The sequence below is a fragment of the Somniosus microcephalus genome, chromosome 8, assembly GCF_052327205.1.
Source record: "Somniosus microcephalus isolate GS21.2 chromosome 8, FLI_Smic_1.0, whole genome shotgun sequence".
Taxonomy (NCBI): Eukaryota; Metazoa; Chordata; class Chondrichthyes; order Squaliformes; family Somniosidae; genus Somniosus; species Somniosus microcephalus.
Window position 1 is genome coordinate 28,175,891 of NC_140994.1, and position 21,300 is coordinate 28,197,190.

A 21,300-nucleotide genomic window follows, 5' to 3' on the forward strand; every position below is an offset into this window, starting at 1 on the left:
CAACGTCAGGTGGCAGTGCCTGAGTCCTGCGGATAGCCAGGTTGTGTAGCATGCAGCAAACCACCACAAATTGGGAGACCCGGTCCGGCGAATACTGGAGAGCTCCTCCGGAGCGATCAAGGCAGCGGAACCGCTGCTTGAGGACCCCAATAGTTAGCTCGATGATGTTGCGGGTGGTTTGATGGCTCTCGTTGTAGGCCTCTTCAGCAGCGGTCCTGGGCGCGCGGAGCGGGGTCATGAGCCAGGTGCACAAAGGATAGCCTTTGTCCCCGAGTAGCCATCCTCTTGGGGGAGGCTGTGCCTGGAACATGTCATGCACAGTACTCTGCCGCAGGATAAAGGCATCGTGGCTGCTGCCTGGGAAGCTGGCATTGACTGCCATGACGCGCTGCTTGTGGTCACACACCAGCTGCACATTCAGAGAATGGTAGCCCTTCCTGTTGCGATACTGCTCGCCATGCTCCAGAGGGGCCCGCAAAGCCACATGCGTACAGTCAATGGCGCCCTGCACCAAGGGGAATTCCCCGAGTCTGGAAAATCCCAATGCGCGCTGATGCTGGCTCTCCAGGGCCATGGGGAAGGAGATGAATTGGCTTCTCCTTCTGAACAGTGCTTCGGTCACCTGGCGGATGCAGCGATGCGCGCCATACTGGGAGATGTTTGCTATGTCCCCAGCAGCGTATTGGAAGGAGCCGGTGGCATAGAAGTTCAATGCCACCGTCACCTTCACTTCCACCGACAGAGACGTCCTGCACCTGAGCTTTGGCCGCAGATCTCGGCGAAGCAGGTGGCAGATCTCTGCAATCACCTCCTTTCGGAATCGGAGCCTTTTAACACATCGCGCGGCACTCATGTTTAGGTAGGAGCGCTGCTGGCGGTATAGCCTGACTGGGTAAGGCCTACGTGGCCGACGCCTGTAGCCCCCTCTGCCTCTAGCCAGGGCTGCCCCTCTCACAATGCGTCTGCGAGCCCTACGGACATGGAGCTGCAGCTCCGCGTTGGCACCCCATGCAACCCCCATCAAATCCTGGCAAACACTCAAATTTCCAAAAGGCCACTTTCAGCGCTCTGGCCTGAGTCCAAAAATACCTGAGCTCTTGCTGCTTGAAACCAGTTAGCTATCCTCCTTGTTGTGTCTCCAGAAATGCGTTGCACAAGAGTGTTTTCTGAAAAAAGGCTGGCCTTTATACTGGAGAGCACGTCCCCTTTAATTTGCGCCCCCCGGGGCCCGCGCTGGTTGTGTTGCGTTCCTTTTTCCAAACGCTCCGGCCGCCAGCTGCACAATGAGGCGGTCCGACTGAAGTTTGGAATCGGGGCGCACAAAGGGCGTTGCACGAGGATGTGACGTCATTTTCTGCGCGCGCATCCGGGCGGGCGCTAAACTTTGCGCCGGCGCTAACGGGCAACTTAATTTGGGGCGGGGCGCAAACTGCGCTGCGCACAGGCGCTACACGCATAGCGCCCGAAAATCACTTCTCTTAAGGCGCTAACTGCTGGCGCTATCAACTGAAAATCTAGCCCAAAATATTTTACTAAAGCTTTATTGATTTATAATGACATGTTTGTGACAAAATTTTAAATATATCTCATGGAGTTCTGATTGGTTGGAAATCTAATGTATCTTTGTACAGCAATAACTGTGCCCCAATGACATTGTTGCTCAACAGCTAATTGCTAGAAACATTGTTTAATGTGTGTAGCCCATCCAGTATGTAATACTGGCTGCAAAATCATTGAAAATTGCCTTTCAAGAATACTAAATGATATTCAAGAAGAAATTAAATAGTTACACCAGGAAAATTTTCCTAAGAAAAATAAAATAATATTTGATATGTTGTTATGGAAGCCATATACAAACATTACTGAGGAGCTGCAGAGAAGAATGTCTACAGTCAAATTATGGAAATATTAATGGAATTTTGGATGCTGATGAAATTCATGGTTGTTCATCGCTGATAGCTGTGGCTGGAATCCAAAGCTATATCTTGAAGACGAACAACTTGAAGGCCTTACCAGACTTCTTACATAGTCCTCACATCAAAGAATGAATCATTTCACCAATGAAACCATCATCTGGCTGACATGGGCATTCAAAAAATTCAAACTGGAAGTATTAATTTACTTCCAAATAACACCAATAGCATGCTCACATATCCAACTGTAAGATCATACTAGACACCAAAGAATAAACATCACACAAGAGTGCAGTTCTTCACAGATAAACTGTGAATCTGTTGATAGAAGTTCAATAATATGGCAATTTTTGATGCTTTGAAGCATGAAAAGAAAAAGCTAATCAACGACGGATAAATGGGAATTTGAATCAAATTCTTACTGGACTAATCATGGAAGAAGTATCAAATGAAGATGTGGGTACTTCTGAAAGCCTATAATACATGAGTCCCAAGAACACATATATCTTAGATGCCCTCCCATAAGGACAATGAAGACAATTTCATTTAATGGATGAACGTGATCTCAGTAGGTAGAAAAAGTATAGTAACTGTCCTAACGGAAGAGTTCAATTGTGGGTTCTAAATGATGTCTTAGCCAAGAGGGAACAAAGGGTAAGGAGCTTTCAAGTAGCTTTATCCAAGGTATTCTCAGTGTGAGAATTCCCCACCCCCCAATTGCCCTCTTGAGAGATCTGTGTGGTGGAATACTTGTGCACTTTGAAGAACCATTGGGGGGATATATGGTTTTGAAATCTGTATCTACAAAATAGAGATAGGAATTCCCAATTGCCTCCATTAACAATACCAATTAGCTGTCAATGAAACTAGGCTAACATCAAAATAGTTGCATGAAATATTTATTTACCCATTGATCTTGCACTGAGCGAGGTAGAGGAACAATTAGGTACTCTTCATTTAAATTACCTGCAATCTGATTGAAAACAAATTATGACCCAAGATTCAGAGTCATATTTTATAGCCCTGGATAAACTGTTTGGCTTTGTAACCCGCAAAGAACAGCCAAGCTCCATCTTAAATTTCGAAGACCATGGTTTGGCGAATACCTTACACTCGAGTGTCAAAACAAAATTATTTACAAGATTTAAAAAAATCTCAGAACATAGGAACAGGAGTACTCCATTCAGCCCCTTGAGCCTGTTCCACCATTCAATTAGATCATGGCTCATCTGTATCTCAACTCCATTCACTTGCCTTGATTCCATATCCCTTAAAGCCTTGTCTAACAAAAATCTATCAATCCCAGTTTTAAAATTTTCACTTGACCTAGCCTCAACAGTTTTTGGGGAGAGAGTTCCAGATTTCCACTATCCTTTGTGTGAAGAAGTGCTTCCTGACATCACGCCTGAATGGTCTAGCTCTGATTGTAAGGTTCTGCCCCCTTGTTCTGGACTCCCCCACCAGAGGAAATAATTTCTCTCTATCTACCCTATCAACTCCTGTAATCATCTTAAACACCTCAATTAGACACCCCTTAATCTCCTATACTCATGGGAATACAAGCCTGCCCTCATAATTTAACCCCTTTTGGCCCCAGTATCAATGGGCCAAACTAAAGGTAATTCACATAATTACTCCAAATCATATCAAAGCAAGGAGATATTCAAGGAGATAGCACAATAGTAGATGACATGATATTATATTTCTTTTGGAAGTTGAGAGACTGTGATCTAGATGAGATTTTAATCCTTTTAGTGTAATTCAGGTATGCTTCTGTCCAAACTAAATTTAGGCAAATGGTGTCCGACTACTTTGAGGAACTAATCTCACACCACTTCAGTTTTATGCCTTTGGACCAAGTGCCAGTTCCAGCTACTCCTATGTCAAACATGGATTAAACACAGTTCAAAATTCCTTGTAGCCTACATTAGAAATGTGTCTTCTCAAATGCCATTTCCTACCCCAGCTACACTTATTAGTGTCATTACCAAATTAATGGCAATTACTGCCAAAGTAAAGGTGGTTTTGTACTGTTGGCTCGCTTCTGGTAGAACTGAATTGGGACTGCCCAAGAACCTCCTTCACCTGAGGCCCATAACAGCAAACAGCTAACCCATCTACATTCCCTGCATGGTCTCCCATTGGCTTCTCAGGCTATTTGATATCTCCGACTGGTTTGATTTACGTTGGGCTAGAAATTGCGGTCAGAGGCGTACCTCCGTCTCCCACCCACGAAACAATTACAAATGTACCTCCTGGCGCCCAGACTGTGAAAAGTTGCGGTCTCAGGCTTCGAGGCGGAGGGCAGCACAATGGCCCACGGATCCCAGGGACGCAGGTGGTGCGGAAGCGTACCTGGAATCGTATGGGGCTGGTCCTCCAATCAATAAGCAGAATTCCATTTCAATCATTTACGAAGGGAATCCCCTAATGATATGCAGTGGAATTCCAAAATGTAATAATTATACAATTAACAGGATTGGAATTTTATTCATAATTACCTTCATTCCACCAACCTCAATAAAAATTAAATTTTTTAATAATAATTTTAGACATCATTAAAACTGTAACCTGGGCCAATATTTGCATAAACTCAGTTAATACAGTGTATGTGCATAATTTAGGATATGAAAATGTTTAATTTAAGCCTTAGCTATCCACTTACGCTGATACAAGCAGGTCCTGTGCACTGCCATAAGACTTACGTGGGCAATTGCTGGCCAGTCGCTGGACAAATAGCCCAACTGCACCAGCGATTGCTTTCTCGGGCCCCCGCGGATGCATGCAAACGCATGTGGAAATCCCAAACTTGCGGGGTATTTCAAAGGGAATACGACGGCATACTCTGAGAGTACACTGTCACAGACAATTTCAGGGCCAATAATGGCCCAGTAATTCCGGTCCCAACGCGTGAGTACGGACGGGGTACTGACGCGTGGGCACGTTGGAAGTGCCAGATTTCAGCATGCACAGCGCATGCGCAGGAAACCGGCATTTCCTCCAAGGGGTTCAGAGGTCCAACACGTGCACGCAGGACTCTGCGCGCACGTGTTGAACTTCCTTCTTTTTTACAGGTTTGCCCGTGTGTAAGGGCCTCAACTTTTTAGAAATGTAAAAAGGAGACGTAAGGACTTGATTCTTTAAGGTAAGTGGTCTATTATTTAAAATTATAAAAAAATTTCCACAGCTTTATTGTTTTTAAGGACTTTACAGTAAAAATATTTTTTTTTTAAATTTGAATAATTGTTTAAAATAGTTTTAAAAAGTTATTTATAGTTCATTTAATTAGTGGGATGTTTTTTTAAATTTTATTTAAAGTTTAAGTAGTGTTTTGGGCGCCCGTAGTTTTCATGAGTTTGACAGTTCTTACTATCAAACTCATGAATGAAGTTTTCCCTCCCCTGATTGGCTGCCCAGTGCTCACCTGATCCCAGCCGGCACATCGAACTAACTACGCCGTTGGATCAGGCAAGCACATCGCGCCGACAGCTGAACCAGACCAGTGACAGGAATTCCAAGCAGGCCCAGGCTTCAGCTGTCAGCGCGCCGGGTAAGTGCACATCGGGGGCTTGCACGTGCGGCAAGCTCCCGAACCTAATTTCTGGGCCATTATCTTGGGAGATTGGGCTCAAGACTGGAAAATGATGTATAACTTAGATAAGAGCAGTGTTATGCATGTGAGCAGGGCAAATGCTCAACATTCATACACCCTTCAGGGAAAGGCATTAAAGGTGGTGAAGATCGAAAGAGATTTGGGCATTCTAGTGCATACATCCTTAATGGTACATGAGTAATGCCGTGTTGTGATAACTAGAGCAAATAGGGTGTTGGGGTGTATCCATAGGACAATTGAATTCAAGACGAGGCATACTGTTTTATCCTTGTACAAGACCTTGGTCAGGCCGCACTTGGAATAATGTGTCTAGTTTTGGTCTCCTCACATGGTGGGTATTACTGAGGCTTTGGAAAGGGTGCAGAGAAGACCACTGGACTAATTCCCAGTCTAAAGCATCTTAGTTATCAAGATAGGCTAAAAGAGTTGGGACTCTATACCTTAGAGAAGCGTAGACTTAGGGGGGATCTGATTGAGGTTTATAAGATAATGAAGGGAATAGATTGTGTTCCAGCTGACATTTTTTTTCAATGAAATAGGTTAGGAATACCAGGGGTCACAAATTTAAGCTGTATAAGGCTAGATCTAGGTTAGATGTCAGGAGGTGGTTCATTTCCCAGAGCATAATGGACCTCTGGAACAGGCTGCTGTCTCCTGCCTTGGACGTGGACTCACTGAATTCATTCAAGTGAGAGCTCGATTTGTTTCTGGCTGGGATCATCTCTTACAGAAGTTAGGTACTGCAGGGACTTCAGGGCCAGAGTGGCCCCCTGGACTAGTTTTGAATGCCTAGATGGGTCCGAGAGGAATTCCCCAGATTTTTTTTCTCAAATTGGCCTGGGTTTTGTATGTTTTTTTTTGCCTCTCCCAGGAGATCACATGGTTTTGGGTGGGGTAGAGGGTATATGCTGTGATACACAAGGTATCGCAATTGTGTGGGAGAGGCTCGATGGACCAGGGGGTCTTTAGCTGTCCGTCATTGTCAGTATGTTCGCCCAGTACAGTTCATTAGGTTTGAGCGAGATGATCGATTCACATTCTGTGAATTTTTAGATTACACTTGGGTTTTTTTCTCTCTACCAAATGATACTTTATAGCACTGGATATTATATTAAAATAACTGGCTTTCCTATTCAAATATCATTGACTATGTAGCTAGGTGAGAAGTACTGAAGTGTTGCTCTTGCAGTAGCTTTTATCAATGCCATGCATTCTTTGCGGGTCAATAATTAATGGTCGAGATATTATCCACTGGATGTCGCTGCTGATTTACCACAGAATCAAGATTCCCCTCAGCATTGATGGTGGAGAAGAAATTCGTCAGAACCGGACAAGTTGAGTTTCTTGCTTTCTCCAGGGATAAAAGTGGCGCATTTTTGCTCTTTGTTTCTGATTGGTAATGTACCTCGTTTTCAGCCCATATTAACTTTTTTGTTATTTCAGTACTACAAATGCAGAAGCTGTTTATGTGCAAGCGTGATTAAAGATAGTGCAATGGGGGACGTTCACAGAGAACTGATAGACAAGGCAGAACACATTAATGGTTCATGATTGAGACAACATTCAAACGACATATTGGTCTTTGTTGTTTGCACGTTGGATTAGCTTTTAGAGAAAATCGTGTTTTGTTGAGCAAATGTTCTCGAACCCCAACAGATCTGTGAATAATAACAGCATTCATACCTTTAGACGGATTCATTAACTTGAACTTTACATCGGCCGTTGAAAACCTACGAACAAGATCAAACTAATTTGATTCGTTTTAAAGGATTGCCGTGTTATTTGTAATATTTATATATTCTGAATTCCAGGCAGACTTTGACTTGAGGAATTGTAAGCACTTTATAATTCGCATTTGTATCGATAGCATTTGCCGACGTCTGACTGTCCATAATGCTTTTTGAAATGCGTTGGACGCATTTCCTGGAAATACGTGTAACCAACATCATTGCACACCATGTAATGTTATACAAACTACTGTCAGTACTTGCATCATAGGCAAAATTACCAACATGGTCCGCCAACGTAGCGAAAAACGCTAAGAACTAACGCAAGGGTTAGTGCAAAATTAAATATGCAGGACCTAAAAGCAATTCTCTTCCAGTTTAAATTATTTTAACTCCTTCAAATAAAAAGCAAATGCGTGTATTTCCCTAGTGTGAAGATGGGCGAGCGTACTTCACCGTTGCCGTGAGAGAATGATTTTTCCACCTTTTTTGATGGTGGATGACAAGATATTCCCCATTGCGATTTATTTCAATGATCCTTTGGAGGGAAAAGAAACAAAAAGTAACTCACTCTCGTGTCTGCGCCATTGAAAACTTCCAGTTTTCCAGATTGTTTGGATTCGAGCATAAATGTCAGATTGTGTTTCACTTCTTTTTAAATAAATCTGTCCGCATTGGGCCTTGTAATTTAAATCGGTTCAGGGCGGTGTCGTGCAAAGTAATTACTAAGCACACTTGAGAGGAAGGTTCGTACACAAGTGGCACTTAGGAGGCTGACAGGAGACACCACAGATGAAGGGACCAAAAAGTTCTTAAACTTTTGAACACAGTTAAAAACTATAGCTGATTTAAGAATTTGTACTGACAAAGACTAACCCGGCAATGGCCATAAATCTAAGTGCAGTTGACTGCATTTCGCAATATTCCTTTTTGTATTGATAAGTGTTCGGCACTGTCCAGTAGTTGTTCTTTGATACTTTCAATTAGAACTGGTTTAACAGTGCATTTTGACTACAGTACAATTAACCAAGATATCCGCCAGATTGCATCAATAAATGTGGGCTTTCTCAAGAGCGCGCTTTCCGACTGATTTAAATATCGTAAACCCGTGATTTTATTATAATGTGCATTGTGCATTATTAAAGTAACGCTAATACTTGTAGCTTGCCTTTGCAGCCAATGTGGAAATGTCAAATTAAGATGGGCAACTGCCCGAAACTGTGCATTTTACCGTAAATATTGCAGAAGAAAGAATCGCGTCGCCCAAAACTGTTACAGACAAATCGGCTAGTGTTTGTCTTCATTAATGTTTATATAGCGCGCCAAATTCCGTCTTTAAATCTAACACCCTGCTTCCTAGAATTAAAAAAACAATTTGTATTCATTTGTTGAAAACAGGTACATAAAAACCATATGCGACTGCTGTTCTCGACTGTTTTGAGTGTGTTATATTAAACAGTAGTACGCTTGCTTGAAGGCGAATGAATTAAAAGATAAGCCGCTGTTACTGCAAAGTTACCCAAGGTGACAGATAGATTCTGTGTCTTTGGCGGATTCAAACAATATCAACTTAGTCTAAAACAGTACTGTAGCTTGTATAAAATTACGGACAAATAAATATTTGGGGTTTCGGTGAAAAAGAAAGTTTATTTGCATTGAGTGAGCTTGAAGTTTAATTGATGTGGTGTCCTCTTATTTACAAGAATGCAGTGTTGTGCTGTGCTGCTTGAGGTTGTAGATTTCTGACTGTTGCGAGCAAAGAACTTCAGAGATGTTTTACAAAATACTGCGGATGCTGGAAATCTGAAGCGATGTTTGGCTTGTTCCAAGAAAATAAAGTCCAGCGCGCCCCTTTGTAACGTGCACCAGAACCATCGCAAATCCGCCGCTCACTGCGGACATACCTCCCTGCAGCGACTGGAATCCAACTTTGACAATTCAGAGAATGAAAACTTTTTTTTTTTTTAAATCAGGGTATTTTTTCAAACAAAGATGTGAGCAGGAAGGGTTTAGTTGCGCGGTTATCTATCTTATTCATTGAGTTTAATCTCGAAAACAAGGAAATCCCAATTAAATTGTTTTATGTGCTGGCTACAAGAGAACGAAATGTTCCTTTTAAAGGTCATCATCCTCCCTTTGCGTAATCATTAAAATGGTAAACTAAATCCCGACAGACCGGTGTATGTACAAACTAAAGATAACTGGGAGCAAATACTTCATATGGGTTTAAGGTATCTGCTGAAACAAGGAATAAGAGGACAATGAGGGTGGTTTTTTTTTTCCAGAAATCCGACATGAATTTCTTTTTAGAAGGCAACACCATGGAGATCGCCGGCATTCTTAATGTTGCGGTTCTGCGCTTCCATTGCGAGAGCTGTAGGCAGAGACCTCCATTCGAGCTCCTAAAACGGCCCGGGCTCCCTATGAATGGGTTTAGTCCGACATGTGGCCTTTCACCCCGCCCTACGAAACACGACCATGCAAGCCACACTCGGAGAATTGTTTGTTAATAGTCCAATTAGATAATTGCCATCTTTCACTCTTTTCCCCATTTCCCATAAAAGAATGAATGCGAAGAGCAGCGTGAAGAGGGCTTCTGCCCCGCGAGGTGACAAGGAGGACTGGAGCGTGCTCCAAGCAGCCATCCATTTACTTGAATTGATTCATTGTCGGGTAATCAATGGTCTTATTGGATTATTGTCCATTCGAGGTACCAAATATATTGTTGCACTGACAATGAAATAACTGAGGTGAAACTTTTCATTTAGCGAATCTTTAGTTAGGATTTTCCGGACTGGCTGTTTCCTGTGGATATATTTTGAATAGATTTTTTTTCTCTCTCTCTGGGCAGCTCCTAAAGGTGACTCAGTCCCACTGCTCTGAACGTTCAGTTCAAGGGATAGCAAGCTCAAAGGAGTTCGGGCTTTAGAGATGGCTGCTGGCGGTGCTAATATTACACCATCAAACTGCTCGGAACTCTCCTGAAACTCTTAACTCTCTGACAAGTGTATTTTTATCCGCATTTGAGACCAATCAGTTTACTGTATTTAGCTGCCTGATTGAAGACGAGCAGAGAAACCATCTATTAAGACCTGATATATTATCCAAACAAGTCAGTGCATTCATGGGGTAACGTAAATGTCGGGCCGTAAAATTACCCATAATCAATTGAAACGGCAAGTGTACGTACTATGTGCCTGGCATTTGTAGATCTCTCACAACAGTAAATCTGGAAGGCAGCAGCTTAAAGCACTATGTAACGTAGTGTTGATCATTTGGCATTTCAAGCTGGACAACCATAAAAGAACGGCCATCGGCGAATGCAGTGTTCCAATCGAGCATTCGGAAACGACCCTCCTCGATAAAAAAAAAACGAACTTTGCAGCGAATACAGCAGCCGGGACAATACCAAAATTTTTTTTATTGTGCCTTGCGATTTCTTTTTTGTTTCTGTTGCACTACGTTTCATTAACAGTCCTCGATGGAAGTCAGATGCAATCGAGAGCCAATAATGGAAGCTGAGTCGAGCAGAGGTTTAAAGAATGGACTCCGAGAAGGGAAAGAAACCAGCTCGAATTCAAGGGATTCTCACGGAAACCTTCGGGATTCTTTGATGCAGGACCAGCAGGAGACTTTCCCAGCTTCTGCAGTCCCCGACGACTGCAATAAAACAAAATCTAGTACTACTGACCCGGACTATTGTAGACGGATTCTTGTAAGAGGTGAGCGCGTTTTCTCTCTCTCTCTCTCTCTCTCTCTCTCCCTGTTGTTGTTGAGTTTTAAACTGACTTTTCCCACTGGCTTAGCTCAGCTTGAGCTTCCGATGCGCGATACAAAACACTATTTTACGTTTTACACCACGTTGTTATGTACCTTTAAAAAAAATAGCGTGGAAGCGAACATGATCTGCCGATTACTGTAAAGTTCGACGCTCTCCGGGAGAATGTATCAGGTTTTTTTTATTGGGGACAATTTGCTACTTGTTTGTGGTTACATTTCCGTATTTTTGCCAGTACAAACTTATCAGCGCACACACGGCCGAGTGTTTCCAACACAACCATAGCTGATCGACTATTTACAACAAAAGGGCCGCTTGCCTCTTTCTGTAATTCATTTATTTATTTTTATTCTTTGTCTCCCCTCTGGCCTCTGACAATTCCTTTTCAGATATTTATTCCCTGGTTCTAGCCAGCTGAGCTTTTCTGCCTTATTTTTTACACACTCTTTGCGTTTGACGTATAGATTTGAAATATTTGAATTTTGTAGAACTATTTTACACCGAGGGGGAAAAAAATAAGTTATGCCAAATGAAAGTAAGTTGCGGGCGGCGAATTTAGAGTTGCCCAGAAAATTCATGCTGGGTAGATTAAATGCTGTTTCCCTTCCTAACGAGGTTAACAATTGACAGTCCAAATTCAAGACTTGGACTCGAATTTACTGATATCAATACTTCTACGGCTCCAGAATGGCGGTTTAAAACAACGCGTTATCATTTATTATATAAAACAAATCAGATATTTGCAGTCGGTTTATGAATGGGTGGGAATAACTCAGAATTTACATTAAAGAACATCACGAAAAATGTAACAATTTCTGCACTACTGGGACGGTGATTTAAGGTTGGAAACAGCAAGATCCTGATACAGTTTGTGGATATAAATAACCTTAATGGAAATATATTTCAGCTCAAACTAGTCACCCTTTGTTACAGATGCAAACATAACATCATAAAAAGGCATTCATTCACAAAAATACATTGTGCTAACAACTAGGCTAGAGGCCGTTAAAAAACGCCCAGTTGCATAGCTCGGATCAAAATAAATTGTGGGTTCTCTTCATTTATACCTATGCGGCTCAAGGTATATTTATGCGATATAATTTACTATTGTCATGGCAGGCTCTGTTTAAGGATTACATAAGTCACAATGCATATGCATATACATACCTATACATAACCTGAGTGATTTACATTGTTTACAAACCCATTCGTTTAAATTCAAGCAACTCGATTTTCCTCAATTGTAAAAATTGTAAACGTACGATGTACCCCACCTCTATAATATTGAAGGGTCGCAGTTAATGTCTGTGTTTGGGTTCTGTCTGGAAGCCGTGCCTTCTTGATGCCGAGTTCTTGTTTTAAAAATGTTACCGGTATAAATGTATTAATCTAGTAATGTATTAGTCATTTTCTTGATTGAAGGTCATGTGGTTATTTATATTGTCAATAATGTGGATAACGCGTTTTATTGCTGTTTTGCTACAAGCATAGTTACTAATAAAACAAACACGCCATGTTTAAAATTAATATGACACTGCAAAGGAAAACAAAAACAGGCAAATATTTGGTTCTATGTTTTTAACTTTAAAAATTATGTCTGCGTCGCTCGGTAATTATAAGTGGTAAACTTGCGTTCTAACATTGAAGAAATGCAATGAAACTGTGAAGCAGTGCCTGGTATAAACAATTGTTAATCCTTCTGTGGCCGATTGGCCCCCAGACGCGCGTCAGGTTGAATTGCAGGCGCAGCACTCCAAGGACCGGAGTGACCCTGAGCAGAAACACATACTCTTGCTGGTTGTGGTAGTTCCAGTTATGGATACATTGAGCTGCAGAAACCATACGTTCTTTGCTAATTACGATTGATTTTATTTTCGTGACTTTACTGAAATTTTGATTTTACTTTTCATTTGTGCAAACCAAAGTTTGTGGGCCATGCTAACCTCGTATGCAGCTAAATATATTTTCATTAATAAAATATAGTTAGTTATGTTTTTAAAAAAACGTACCCTTTGGTTGTGATTATTAACCAAAGATAAATTATTAAATCGCAATATATATCGATAAAACTGCGTGTTAAATATTAGCACTTGACTATTCCAAAGCTTTCACTCGCTGATCAAGCTATACTTTTCGTTTGACTGTGAATTCTAGTTTAATAATCATTTTGGGCTTTCACTAAAATAAGGCATTTTCTTTTTAAATTATGAATTGTCTGCACTTTTTAATGAGGGGAATTTGGCGGATCTACACAATCCAAATAAGCTCGTGCTGAAATGTAACGCTGCCAAAGGTTTGTAGTAATCAAGTTTATAAATAATTTAGAATCCAGGTGACCATCCGAGTGCTTCAGAAATAGTTGCCATATAAAGAGGTGATATTTTGGCTCATTTTTGTTGGAGTTCTTTGAATGTACATCGCCAAATACAAGCTACATTTTATCTTGTTTCATTTGCAAAACGATGAAAATTGACAGTCCTTGACCCTGCTTACACATGTTAAAACAAATAGAATGTTCTCCTACCATATGATGTTTGGAATGTAATGAACGCGCAAATGGTTAATTTCAACCGCCAAAATAGAAACTATCTGCATGATCTGTAGTCCTGGACTATTTAGGGAAGGCTTGCTACTTAGATGGATTGCTTTGGACGTTTTATTACCCTAAAGGAGTTGTTGTTGTTGTGGCTTGGTTGAAACATAACTGACAAACTGCATTTCAATCATGCAGATGCCAAGGGATCTATAAGAGAAATAATTCTGCCCAAAGGGCTGGACCTTGATCGGCCTAAACGCACCCGAACGTCTTTCACGGCGGAGCAGCTGTATCGTTTAGAAATGGAGTTCCAACGCTGTCAGTACGTTGTGGGTCGGGAGAGAACGGAATTGGCTCGACAGCTCAACTTGTCAGAAACTCAGGTAGACATAGACGGTCGTTTATAAACTTGAGATTATATGGTGCTGCAGTTCATTAGTGTTGCGGTACAGGTTGACATTTACATATTCCGAAAGGTTCTGTATGAGCATCTTTGATTAAACTGATTTAAAAAATATATATAAACAATTCATTTTTAATGTGCTAGTGTTTTCCGAACCTGCAGCTCTGGCGAAGAAGAATGACAATTTATTTGGACACACACTTATTTTGGTTATTACTGAATCAAGATTTCAATAGCTCAGCCGATTTTCTTAAAATAGTCCTGAGTCTTAAAATATGGGGCCTATGTTAACCAACAAAGATGATGACTGTTAAGATATGGAAGAATATTTATAGTTTTAGGTACAGTTATCGACACGTTTGGTTGGGAAAGGATTCATCGAACCGTAAAACTTGTACATTTGCTATTTTCTCAGAGTTGTTCACAAAATTCCATTAATTCTTCCAAAAGATCTGCATGGGTTGGATTCTAAATAATACAGGCACTTAACAATAAGCCAGTTGTCCAAATGTTTTATGCTGGCCACGCTGTATCTTTTTAAAATAATAGTGGAACAGCGCTATTTCTGTGAGGAACGGAAATAAATCACTTTTACGAATTACGCTTGTAAACCGGTGCTTCGTGTAGTTTAAAAAAAATTGTTTTCAACATTATTAACTCATACACCAAAGACTTTGCTCAAATAGGTTTTACAGTTCACGGGGACAGCACTGCTGGTACACTCTAGAACGCTTTGTGTTCAGTATCAATATCAAGATATTATTTGTGTTTCACTCATGGAGGTGAACGTTGGCGGGATCTGTCGCAAATATTTGTTCATATTTACCGAACATAAGAATCAGGCACCGTTTAAAAAATGTACTGATATGAAATGACTCAGTTTTACAACCATACTGAGTTCTTAGAAAGAATCTAATACGATTCCCTAATGCATATTTATTATACTTAAGATGCATTGAATAGCAACAAATAATAATAAATTGTTACATTAAAACGTTGTAGATAATCACACCACTTTGTGTGTGACATATTAGTAAAAATACATATTTTCGTGTCAGCATTCTCAGTTTGTATTTAGGTTTGCAACTCCATCGTTAACTCAATTTACGTGTAACTGGGATTGTATGTTTGCATTGGACATATTCTAGGAATAGTCACCTTTCAGGTCGATGACAGATAGATTACTAAAGAAATACACATTTTGTCACAGGGTTATTTTGAAGCATCGGCCTAAGTCTGGCATGGCAAATAAACGCGAAAGTAGGTTAAAGGCTGCCTTGCATCATTGGCGTGTATTTATGTGATGTGCTGTGCATTATAAAAACAGGTGAAAGTCTGGTTTCAAAACCGACGCACGAAGCAGAAAAAGGACCAAGGCAAAGATTCCGACGTTCGGTCGACGGCTTCCGAGACGGCAGCAACATGCAGCGTATTACGGCTCCTGGAGCAAGGAAGGCTGCTGTCCCCGCCTGGCTTGTCGGGTCTCCTGCCCTGCGCCTCCAGCACCCTGGGATCGGCTCTGCGTGCCCCCGTGGTCGGCCTTGGCACCACACTGGCCACCTCGTCACTCGCGGTGGGGACGTCAGGAGCACCGACACTAACCACCACCCATCCCGGACACAACGTTTTCAATATGCCCGTACCGTCTCTCCTTGGGACGGTAACCACCAGGCTCGCCTCGCCCTTAACTGTAACGGGATCATTGACGGGGAACTTGCAAGAACTATCTGCTAGATACTTGAGCTCTTCCGCTTTCGAGCCCTATTCCAGGAATGGCAAAAGAGAAACGATGGACAAGAAAATAATGGACTGACAAAAAACTTCAGGAAACATCTTATCTGTTGACCCGTGTAGGCTGAATTTTAAAATATTGAAAATTAACATTCACGTAACATATACATACACACAAATATATATTGTAAATATACATACATAGTCCATTCCCAACGATCTACCAGTCAAGTTTAAATTAATTTATAACAGTCAGAATCAACCTATCCAGTGACACGCTCGATTGTGGGGAAACTGAAGACTCAAACATCAGTTTTAAAACGGTGCTGCTGCAGCACTTTAAATGCTGACGAGGTCACACTACACGGCTCTGGTAACTATATCACATGTTGTGCGAGTACAAAAATAACGCAGGCAACTTTTTTTTTAAAGAATGTCGAGTTTTGTTTGACCTGTTAAGTAGTACAGTATAATTTTGGATATTTTTGAATTTCAGCTTAGGTAAGTCAACCAACAAAAAAAATGGACACTTTTTTAAGAGTTTGGTTCCTTCTGAGAAAAGTATTCGATGTTCATGTTGCCTGTTCTAGCTCTGTTTAGATATGTCATGAATGAAGGTTGTTCAGTGTCTGGTCTTTCTTGTATAAAAAAAGTGTATATTGTTTCAAACATGTGCAGCCAAACTCCAGATGTTCTGATGTATAGCTTTTATTATAGTAAATAATTTGAAAGAGGTAAAATCTGAAACGGTATTTTATTGTAAATTATTGATTAACGTCCGTAATTAATAGACTAATGGTTTAATGGAACGCCGGTGAGTGTATTTAAAGTTCAATAGAGACAAATGAAAGCCCTTGCTACTAACTTGATCTGTATTTTGTCGTTTGTTATCTTTTGCATGTCCTAAGAGTGAAAATATACGTGACCCTGAAATGTTAACAGCTGTGGTTTCTCATTCCTACCGAAAACACACTTTGGGCATTATCTGTGATTTGCCGAGGCCACACTTGACTGGGACGGGCTGCACAAACGTCTAAAATATATTCAAGTAGTATCTTTAAAACAGGGCACATCTGAGTATGCTTTTGAGGTTAACAAATAAATAGTGGATGTCATTTTCGGCTGTTCATTCACATTTGTCCATCGTATTGTAATAATTTAGGAAACGTGATAATCTTACTTTTATTCATTATCAGTCATCAAGTCCCAGAACTGCATGATGGAAATTGCGGTATTATTTTCATTATAAAGTGGCAACCAAAATGATTGTTGTTAACGAAGATAAGTGAATATCACCATATAATCAAATAGCCTTAGTGCACCACTTGTTCTAAATAAAGGTGGGAAAGCATTCATTGCAAACAATAGAGTTTTACACATCATTATAAAAGGGTCATGGCCATTGAAATCAATAACCAGTATAGATTCAAAAAAAACGTTTGCATGTATGTTTCTAATATATTTAACATATACATTACAAGTGTTAATATTATGTACATTCTCTGGATAACTATATCGAAAATCAGAGCAGTTCAATATGAGTTTAATAAGCAATTTGACTTTGTTTTTCGCTGTCTGTTGACTCACTGGTATCTGACGTCACTCTCTGGTACTAATCACCACAGTTGTGATTTTCCAAAACACCCTGCACCTTTCAAATTATTTGATACCAAATGAGGTTTTACGCGACTGTTAAGAACGGCCACAAATATTATTGTTTTATCCTCAGAATAAATCTAACATTGCTTTTTTTTTTAAAGTTAGTAAATCATGGGTCAAATTACAATTAAGTTACTGTCAAATGTATCCAAACTGGACAGAATTATACTTAAAATATTGTTGTTTGGGAGGTGTTTTAAGTGCAGTTGTTTTGAAAAGGGGGTTGAACTTTGAAATCAACACTGGATAATTGCACAAAGTAGCCGCAGAAAGACTTACATTATAGACCCGCCGGGTTACAACAGACCGTTCCCAGCACAGCAGTTTAATAAACATCCCGGAAGTTTCAAGTGTTTGTTACATGTGCCACTTATCAAGATTTGTGAATGTGAAATAACAGCAGATTTACACTGCTGCAGCGTGGGGGCTACTGCAGTCCATGTTCAAAATTGTACGCGTCATTTGTAATCCGCCGAAGCATTGAAACCGAGCAGGCAGCCTTTTAAAAAACAGCTATAAATTATCCACAAAATATAAACCACTAAAGGCTGTAGTCTGTTTATTTCCTATATGATATGCCATCATCGTTTTCTATTACTCCTCGGGGTTTGTTTTGCAAACTAAATCAAATTACAGCTAAACGTTAAGTTTGCGTATTTTTAATCTTCTGCCCCACAGGATCCAATTGTTCTTACTCGGCAACTTCCAAAAGTCATTCCGGGACATTTTAAAACTAATCGAATTTTTTTTTTGGGGGGAGGGGAGGGCGGTGATTAGTAAATTAAATACTGAAGTTAGACAAATCAATAGGAGAAACGATAAATTATTTAAAAAGGGGAGTGACAAAGAAATGAAAACAAGAAAAACGACATGCATTTAAACCGTGTGATTCCTTTTCATTTTCTCTGTGAAGGCAGCACCTGTTGCCTGGGTCAGAATACAGATCAAAATGATTCTCTTTTGACACCAGCTGTAGCAACAGCTCTGACGCTAGGCGAATAGTTTAATATTTTCATTCATTTTAATGTATCTGCGAAGTCAGAAGTGAAGTTGGGCACGATTCCTGTTACAGCGGCAGAGATGTTAAGCTGTTTATCGCCGGGTTGTGACAGTGCGATTGTGCTGTCCTCTCTCCATCCGGCCTTCTGCTTATTTGCATTAATATGGATTCAGTTCAGACGATTTGTTCTCGTTTGGGGAGATGCAAGCACTGCATTAAATGGAATATTACACCGTTTCTGTACGCCAAAAATACCCACTAATCTCTAACGAATACGTACATAAGATTCCTTTACGATACAGTTTCTCAGTCTTGACTTGCACTTCGGCTAATAGCTTGTCTAAACTACAAAATAAACACCCTAAACTGCAAATCAATCTAGTCTAACCGTGATCTGATTGAGTGTGGGTAGATCTGACCTATGTCACACAAGCCTACACTGTAAAACTATAGAAACTCGCACTTCAACAAGAAATTGGAGGCTTTGGTGGAATGAATCAGACACGGGGGAGTTTCAGCACTCTCGGTTTCACAGTGTTTACTGGCAATTTATTCGCTGGCACGCTTACAGTCAAATAATCCCGGTCCCAATAAAAACACATATCGACTATATTGTCCATAACTGGTCAGCAACATGTGGTCGAGAGTGGACCGAGACAAAGGTCGTGGTTTATATTATTATACCATTCATTTTCAACTTTGCTCAGACAGCGATTTTTTTTAATGTAGCGGCAAAAGTTTAATTTCTGATGAAAATCTGTTTCGTGCTGTTCTATTATTCGGATATAGTGAAATATATATATATATTTAAATCACTTCCTCTATTATTTTCGGTAATACTGATTAAAACTGCTTTATATTTGTTAACAGTTTGACTGGAGCCGCATGAACAGCAAGTGAAGTGCAGACAAAGAAGATGCGTCGATATAACGGGAATAAGATTGAACTGAACTGCAATGAATTAAAAGTTTCATATCTGTCGTACTTCCACAGGTACTCAGCATGATGCATGTTCTAAACCACAAGCGCAAGCTCCATTTAACAAAATGTTCTTTATAAATTGCTGCGAATTTATCAGCCAATCTGAAAGCAAGCGCCACGCTATGCGTGTAACTGCTGTGATTAGCGAAAGAATGCATTCACCGTGGAGTTTGTTCCATATCGTTCGGAGTTTATAACTTTGCAAAGCGATAAAATAATCTTGGTCGCGAACGTTTATCCTAATCAAATTGTTAGAATTTCGTTAGGTAAACATCGAAATCAAATTGTAACATAAGATACTACACCGTGTCGGTGTGTGATTGTTAGGAGCGAAATACAGGTATCGCCAACGTGCCTTAACCTTTTACCTTTGATGCTGCTTCCATACTGTATTTAGGGGAGGGGGGAGTGTATTTCTTCGGCCTATGCCTTTTCGGAATTAGGAAGATTTATAATACTGTTTGCTATTTAGTAATTAACCAGCGGATTGTAGACAAGCAAACGCCTTTCCATCAAATATAAAATTGACACTCCTGGGCGATTTTTGTTTAATGGAGACTGCCGTATTGTCTGGTGCTTTCAACAATAAATTAACATTGAGCCAAGATACCTTTCAACCTAACATTTAATTGGCTTGAATATTATTATGTATTCTGTTCAAAAGGGCCGGCTGTTTGGTAGCGAGTATTGAACTGACACCAATAACATTAGGTAACTGGACATGTTTTAATATTGGAGAGTTCAGGGGATTCAAATCTAAAGGCTGACCTTGGAATAAGTCCGTTCCTGAGTACATAGGCCAATTGTCTTTTTTAAATAAACATCGCTCCTGAGTGGAGATTCACGTAAAGGTTTCCCACATCCACCTCAAGGTTTATATTAGCTATGTGGTTTAATGCCCTCAGCGTGTTTTATAAATCGTGATGGCGGTATTTGCATACTTTTAACTTTCTCTTTCAGAATATTTTGTGAAATGAATATTTGCTCCTTTTAATGAGGAATGTTATTTGTAAAACCAAGTACCATGTTTGTGCTTATCAAGGTGAGGACTGCTGGTGCACTGGGAAGTGGAAAAAATACTGTTTTGGGGCTTCTCTTAATCTGCCCCAGGGATATGCCTTAAACCCAGCCTCACACGAGCACCTATACCATCTCAGTGTGATCTTTCCATTTCCCACACCAGCCATCCGTTTCGGTCTCCAGAATGAGATTGTCAATTCAGTGCCAAATTAAGGGGCAGTTTTTTTGTTGTTGTGAGTCCACACCCACTAGGAAATGAGTTGAAACTGCACAAATTTATTTCACAGAGGATCCTTTGAGCCGGTGGAAAGGGGAGACTTTCATTCTATCAGCCTGGACTGAATTCAAATCAAGGATGCCAGCTCACTGTGTCAGCCAATCTGCCTTATACGGCCTTTATTTAGCGAACACCGGATACAAGCCAGATTAGACTATAATATCTCCTTTCATATCCCTTCGTTAATTCATATTAAAATTTCACAATCCTACAAAGTTAGATTGTTGTTTGGTGAGGCTGCTGGGCAGTTAGGCTTATATTGTGAGTATGAAAAGGGATGATTGGCAGAGGATGGTTCAAGATACAATTGCACTGTAGTATTCCTATAGAAATCTGAAATCATATTGAAAGTACAAAATAAAACAACTCTTCATTGGGCTAGTTGGTGATTTTCACAAATATGTTACTCACTAAAGTACCACACAAAAACACAGTCATTGTTTCATTAGTGACACTGTGTCAGGCAGATCCATGGTACGCCGGAGTGCTATTAATAATTGACCACTCAGTCTGGCTCAGTGGGACCTGGAAGAGTAGGACTGTCACTGGGGTTTGGTATTCTTTCTACTCAGCTCCAGATAACGCCACAAGCAATGATCAAATGGGAAACATAGAAACATAGAAGATAGGAGCAGGAGTAGGCCATTTGGCCCCTCGAGCCT

General features: G+C 40.5%; 1 protein-coding gene across 1 annotated transcript; it reads left to right on the forward strand.

Moving 5' to 3' along the window:
* Window positions 1–9,893: 9,893 nt before the first annotated feature.
* On the forward strand, window positions 9,894–16,682 carry vax1 (ventral anterior homeobox 1). The gene is made up of 3 exons (XM_085994013.1): window positions 9,894–10,975; window positions 13,763–13,950; window positions 15,298–16,682. Exons 1-3 carry the CDS (start codon window positions 10,735–10,737, stop codon window positions 15,781–15,783), a joined length of 915 nt encoding a protein of 304 aa, XP_085850139.1. The 5' UTR covers window positions 9,894–10,734; the 3' UTR covers window positions 15,784–16,682.
* The last annotated feature ends 4,618 nt before the right edge of the window (window positions 16,683–21,300 follow it).